The sequence below is a fragment of the Triticum aestivum genome, chromosome 5A (genome assembly GCF_018294505.1).
Source record: "Triticum aestivum cultivar Chinese Spring chromosome 5A, IWGSC CS RefSeq v2.1, whole genome shotgun sequence".
NCBI classification, from domain to species: Eukaryota; Viridiplantae; Streptophyta; class Magnoliopsida; order Poales; family Poaceae; genus Triticum; species Triticum aestivum.
This window is the reverse complement of record NC_057806.1, coordinates 38128710-38135725: the sequence shown is the minus strand read 5'-3', so window position 1 is coordinate 38135725 and position 7016 is coordinate 38128710. Positions and strand designations below refer to the sequence as shown.

General features: G+C 41.4%; 1 protein-coding gene across 11 annotated transcripts in view; it reads left to right on the top strand.

The window, feature by feature from the left end:
- The first annotated feature begins 4213 nt into the window (after window positions 1–4213).
- LOC123102166 (DNA-binding protein HEXBP) overlaps window positions 4214–7016 on the top strand; it is an 11605-nt gene continuing 8802 nt past the window's right edge. For 4 of the 11 annotated variants that reach the window (XR_006448795.1, XR_006448792.1, XR_006448793.1 and 1 more), the window contains exon 1: window positions 4215–4415. Coding sequence is in view for 1 of the 11 variants with exons in the window: in XM_044523466.1 (XP_044379401.1) it covers window positions 5404–6486 (1083 nt within the window). In the remaining 10 variants the exon portion in view is untranslated. Of the gene's footprint in view, window positions 4416–5384; window positions 7011–7016 lie in introns of those variants that run through there. The other 7 variants (XR_006448794.1, XR_006448789.1, XR_006448788.1 and 4 more) reach the window with 5 other exon arrangements.

The window sequence follows — 7016 nt, the reverse complement described above, 5'->3', positions numbered from 1 at the left end:
ACTAGTGGAGGGGGAAGGAAAAAGAGAAAGAAGATGCATTAATGGAGGTGGTGGAGTTAGCTAGGAGTAATAAAGAGAGATAAATGTAGGTACAAGACGGAAAGTAATGGAGGGAGAAGTATTGAGGAAGAAGCAAAATGAGGGAGAGAGGAGGTGGGAGGTAGGGGAAAGTGAGGAAGAGAGGAGATGGGGGAGAGGGGAGGAGGGGGAGGGGAAAATGTGGCATTATGCTGTGTCTTAGCAGTAGCGCGGGCTGCAAAGCGCGCTACTGCTAAGAGAGTAGCAACAACGAGCTTTCTGCACACGCACTACTGATAAGCGGGGCCCGCCATGTGGTCAGTTTCAAAATTAGCAGAAGCGACCAGAGAAAAAAGCGCGCTACTACTATTACATTAGCAGTAGCGCGGGTCGCGTCGGTGCGCTGCTGCTAAACTTAGGTTAGTGGGTACTGTTGGTTGATTTTACTAGCAGCGCGTTTCCACTAGGCCGCGCTACTGCTAACTTGGTAGTAGTAGCGCCTGTCTCGAACACGCGCTACTGAAAATTAGCAGTAGCGCCTGTTTTTGTAACGCATTGCTGCTAAGATTCTGTGTATAAGGTTTTTCCTAATAGTGTCATGTTGGAATAAGGTCTCTCGAGCATTTCCCTACCTACATGACATCTGACTTGGCATCGATGAAGGAGAATTTGTGTCGCTAGATATGTGGGCTCTTTTCAGATCTTGGCAGTTAATGTGTCTATGAACGAGAGGAATTGACTGACTATTGGTGCAGCGATTTGGACACATTTTTTTCACGCTGTTCTGCATGATGGTCAAGTTTCTCCAACTCTTAGGACGGTGGTGATGCATTGCAAGGTGCTACGCGAGTGATGTTCCAACCAATATTTTTTCAACGACTTATAGACCTCTTTTTAAGCAGTGAGTGACTATTGCAATCTTTAAAGCCTGGTACGGAAAGAGTGTTTGAAGGTGACCCTTTCGTTGAGCGTTGGTTCTACATTCAATACTCTTTGCACTTTACTGCTGCGTACAATCAAAGAAAGTAGAAAGCTAGTATGATTTTTAATGTAATTATATTCTTTAGTAGTCGTTGTACATCCAACCGTCTTTGTATTTTACTGACTCCTTAATAGTAATAATTATCAGGTCGATGACTTTTCTTTTAGTCCACACCTAATAATACTAGCTTTCTATAAAATATTACTTCTGGTGGTACATTATTGAAATTGTCCATAAAGTTGTAAAATATTACCCATTGATGCCATCTATAAGTGATAAAAAACATGTATCACACAGGGGAATCCCCACCTGGGCCGGCCCATACAATAGGAACCTTCTATACATTTTCAAAGTGGATTTTGAGAAGGCATATGATAAGGTCAAATAGTCATTCCTGTAGCAGGCCATGCATATGAAGGGTTTCACTGGGGGCATGAAGGGATCAGGTGGATTCTTTTGTCCAAAAAGATAGTGTCGGTACTAAGGTGAATGATGACATTGGTCATTATTTCCAGACGCATAAAGGCCTACGACAAGGTGACCCGATGTCTCCTATTCTGTTCAACATTGTGGTAGACATGTTGACAGTGCTCATCGGTCGGGCCAAGGAAAAAGGCCTGGTAGGTGGTCTTGTTCCCCATTTGGTGGATGATGGCGTTTCTATCCTACAATATGCTGATGACACTATCCAATTCATGGAGCATGACCTTGCAAAAGCGAGGAATATGAAATCAATGTTATGCCTTTTTGAACAATTGTTCGGACTGAAAATTAACTTCCATATGAGTGAATTGTTCTGCTTTGGGCGAGCCAAGGAAGAACAAAATAACTACAGACAATTGTTCGGTTGTGAACTGGGATCTCTGCCCTTCAGCTATCTAGGCATTCCAACACACCACCGGAAATTAACTAATAAAGAGTGGAAATGTATTGAAGATTGATTTGAAGAAAATCTAAGCTGCTGGAAGGGTAAACTTATGTCATATGGGAGAAGGCTAGTGCTGATTAATTCAGTACCGACTAGTATGCCGATGTTCCTACTATCTTTCTTTAAAATACCTAAAGGGGTATGAAAGAGACTAGACTTCTATCGATCTCAATTTTTCTAGCAGACAGACGAGGTTAAGACAAAATACCGCTTGGCAAGATGGGATATAATTTGTCGACCCAAAGACCAGGGGGGTCTTGGGATTGAGAACCTCGAGATTAAAAACAAGTGCGTGTTGAGCAAATGGCTATATAGGTTATCTTTGGAATCAATTCTATGAAATAAATACCTACACTCTAAAACTCTGGCTCAGGTTACTGTAAGACCTAATGATTCACCATTTTGGAAGGGGCTCATAAGAACGAAAGAGACTTTCTTCCATAGGGTGAGTTTCGTTGTCGGGGACGAAACGATAACAAGGTTTTGGGGGGATACTTGGTTAGGCGAGACGCCATTAGCCCTGCAGTATCCTACCCTGTATAATATTGTGCAATGTAAGGAGGATTATGTAGCAACAGTATTGCAGATGGTACCTTTGAATATCCAGTTTCGGAGGGCTTTAGTAGGGGAACGATGGGACTCATGGTTTCACCTGGTACGGAGGTTGATGGACGTTCACCTCTTCGACCAAGCAGACGCCATGAAGTGGGAACTGACAACGAACAAAGTGTTTTTAGTTAAATCTATGTACTCATACCTTATTAATTCTGGCCCAATCCCAAGATCGATAGACATTTGGAAAGTAAAGGTCCCCTTGCGCATTAAAATTTTCATGTGGTTTGTCCACAAACATGTGTTTTTTTATCAAAGATAACTTACTAAAGTGACGATGGGTCGGAAGTCCACGATGTTGTTTTTGTGTTCATGACGAAACAATCCAACATTTATTTATTGATTGTCCTCTAGCGAAATTACTTTGGCGATCTATACATATAGCATTTAACATCATGCTGCCGGATAGCATAGATGTGTTGTTTGGGACGTGGTTAAATGAGTTACACCCCGAGGTTGCGTCAAGTATTCAGATTGGATATGCGCATTTCTCTAGGCTATATGGAAGTGCAGGAATAATTTGATTTTTAATAGATTACATAGTTTAAACTTCTTGCAGATTATTATCAGAGCTACGACATGGGTCTGTACGTGGTTGCTACACTCTCCTATTGGCTCTAGGGCTACTGGGTGCAATCGATGGGAGATGGTAGCACGGGTTATTTTCAACCGATTTGGATGACAGTCACATAATAGGATAGGTTCTTAATGTCCTCCCATCCAGCTGGTTGTGGCTATGATTTATTTTCTTAGCCTTTTTTCATTTGTGCTCCCTTTGTGAGATGTACTCCGGATTTCAGACTTTGTGTTTTGCTGAACTTGTAAAATAATATGGCCGCATGCATCTATCGGATGCAGAGGCCGGGAGATAACCTCCTTTTCAAAAATAAAATAAAATCCGGACAGCCTATTTTTAAAATTTTGTTTTTATTTTTCGTTTTCGTTTTTCTTCTACTTTCAATAATTTGGGAATTAAAAAAGATTAAAAAATTATAAACATGTGAATTTTGAAATGAAATGTTTAATATTTCGTAAATGTTTATGGATCCAGAAATGTTCATGGTTTTTAAAAAATGTTTGCATATCAAAAAATATTCAGGAAATCAAAAAATGTCATGGTATTTTAAAAAAGTTTGTGTATTAAAAATGTTAATTAAATTGAAAAAAATATCACCAATTCAAAAAATGTTCATGAAATTCAAAAAATCATCATTCATTTAATTTTTTCTTTGAATGAAAAAAATATTCATGAATTTTAGAAAATTGTTCCACCAAAAAATTTCCAAAAAAAGTTGTATGTTCTAGAAATGTTCGCCTATTCAAGAAAAATATTTTAAAAAATGTTTACAATAAAAAAGTTTGCAAATAGTATAGAAGTCCATGAATTCTAAAAATATTCATGATTTTAGAAGATGTTTGAAAACCTGTAAAAATGTTCACGATTTAAAAAAAAGTGATTGTGTATCTCGGTGATGTAGCTAAATGTGGTCATGGCCATTGAAGATTATAATTTTCTTTCTTTTGTTGCAATGCACGAGCCGTTTTTGGTAGTAATAAGAAAAGGGAAGGAACCTAAAAAAAAAGGGAAGGAAGGTTGAAGCCCACTCTAGTCTCTACTCTACTTTGCATTGGCCTGTCGTGTGTATAGCAGTGTTCTTGTACCGCTCAAAAAAAAAAAAAACAGTGTTCTTGTTCCTCATCCCTACTCGTTGCTGCTTCTATTTTCCCCTTTCCCAACAAAAGTTCAGAACCGAACCAGAACTCCGGTTGTTGACCGCGCCGCCCGAGCTTGCTGCTGTATCACCATCGTCGTCGCCGCCGCCGCCGCCGCCGCCGGGTCCCCTTGTCCTGCTCACCGCTGCTCACGCCCCTCAGGTATCTCACCGTGGATCTCACCCATCTTCCGTTTAGATCCTCGGAATTGGTAGCTGATTCGGTGCGTGCGTGGGGTGGAAACAGATAGTGAATTCTGAGCCTACATAGCAGAGCAATCCCACTGAAGTACTGAACCCTCTTTCTTCTGCGTCGTGATTAGGCGAGCCTTCAATCCTACCTACCATGTGTTCATCAGTTACTTTTTTCTTCTTCTTATATGCATATCATATCAAATACTCCCTATGTCCCGAATTACCGTCCGTATCTAGACAAATCACAAATCTAAGACAATTAATTCGGGACGGAGGTAATATATCACACCGTTCATTAAGCAATTGGCTGCAGCTCAACCATTGCCCTCTTTAGTACGTATTTTCTTTCTTTTCAAAGAAGGGATCTTTCAGCTTTGTACATCACAAAGTTATAATCTCTCTCTCTCTCTGGGCAGTATGTCGATATTGGTTTTTCCTCTTATGCATACCATATCAAATAGGTACTTTGCACTGCTCATTGATAAGCAGTTTGCAGTAGCCGCTGCCAGCACAAAAGAAGCAAAGTTTGCTGCAGCTTGAAGCAATTGCCCTGTTAATATTCTTTTATTTCTTCTCAACGGACAGACCTTTGTACATCACAGAATTAGCCCCTCTCTTATGTTTGCTGCAATCTCTCTCTCTCTCTCTTAGCAGTATGTCTGCGACCTGATTAGCTCCTCTCTTCACATGTTAGATTTTCACATCGGCAGTAGGAGCATATCGACACCTCTGCTCAAACAGAAATAATATAGTTGAGGCATTGTTTGCACCTGTATAGTTGAGGCCTTGTATGCATGTACATCAGTGGATGCTGTTTAGCTGTTTGGGCTATATTCTGTTGCATATACACAGTGACTTCTACAATATCATTTTTATCCTACTCCTCAAACTAGATTCTGCCTTGTCTCATGTTTTCCCCTCCGATCTGTTATCCCAGCTGGTCAGAAACAATTCAAATGGAAACCAATGGGTTATCTCTCAAGACTCAGGAAATCGGGTCAAAAAGGAAGTGGGAGACTACCACAGACCTCAGCCGCCGCTTTTGCAGTAATCAACATGAAAATCCATGGAATGATGGTTCGCTCACTACCTCGCTAGGGAGCCATAAAGATTTCCGCTTTTGCAACCAACGTGAAAGTCCATGGGAAGGCGGTAGAACAGAGCATCAGGACAAAATGAATGGGATAATCACTTGTTTGGTTTGTGGCAAGGAAGGACATTACAGTTGTGACTACCCTTTCAAGGATCAGGAGCACAAAGTCATTTGCACACTCTGTAGCAAAAATGGCCACTGGAGCATATCGTGTTGCCAGCAGAACAAGTCGGAGAATCGCGCTTGCACCCTCTGTGGAGAGATAGGGCATAGTACTAGTACACATGGTCTCCTCAGTTGCTCAAGCTGTGACGAATATCATCCGCATGGAGAGTGTCGATTGAGCAAAGTTAAATGCTTTATTTGTGAAAGTCAGGATCATTATCCTGCTCAGTGCCCCTTGAATTGGGTATTGAATGCAGCGTTTCAGGATCAAAGAGAGAACTTCCAAGCTGCTCTGTGGCTTGCACTATCAAAACAAGTCAACACATTATCTAAACGGACCTGCCATCAAGTCAGTCCAATAGCCAGGGCATACAACTTAAGGCCAAGGATATGCTTTACATGCCGTGAAGAAGGTCATGTTGCCTTTTACTGTCCTCAGAAAAGAAGATCAATATTGCCCGACCTATCCAAAGAATTTGAAGAGAGCAGCACCATAGCTAAATCCTCCAACCTGTCCAAAGAATTAGAAGAACGGGACCCTGGTACTGCTAGTGCTAAACAATCATCAAAAATGAAACCGGCATCGGTTCTTCGATGTGTTAGCTGTGGTCAGGAAGGGCACAGGGCAAGGAGCTGTCCAACACGAGTGTTTATATGCTCCTTATGCAATGAAGAAGGCCACCGGGCCAGGAGCTGTCCAACACGAGTGTTTATATGCTCCTTATGCAATGAAGAAGGCCACAAAGCCAAGAAATGCCCTCAGAAGCTCCAGAAGCGTTAGTACCAAAAGCTATCGGTTAAGCAAACAGTGATACACACTATACATGTCGTTACATTTTTCTTACGGGTTATCTAACCTAGCCGTTGCTTAACCAAGAAGTGGATACACAGGTAAAAGATGACCTTAGCACAATGGGTATATGTTGTCAAAATCAATGTGGACGCCTCCTTCGATGAAGATCGTTTTACTGGCACTACTAGGGTAGTGATCCGAGATAACAAAGGAAGGTTCATGGCAGCAAAAAAATTCAAAGTAGACTCGGTGCTTGATGGTTTGTCGACGGAAGCATTATAGCAATTACAAGAAGGATTGCTGTTTTGCTGAACCCCTGGGCTGCACCAGGATCACCGTCAGATAGCATGAATGTCATTACGACGATGCAAGATGAGGTCCATTCAGCAGGGGTTGCAGCGGCAATCTTCAGAGATTGTTACTTCGTCTCAAGAGAATTTGCCAAGGTGGAATTTGTCCATGAAAACAGAGAACCAAATACTGTAGCTCACAAATTGTCGTTCTTGCCAGAAATTCAT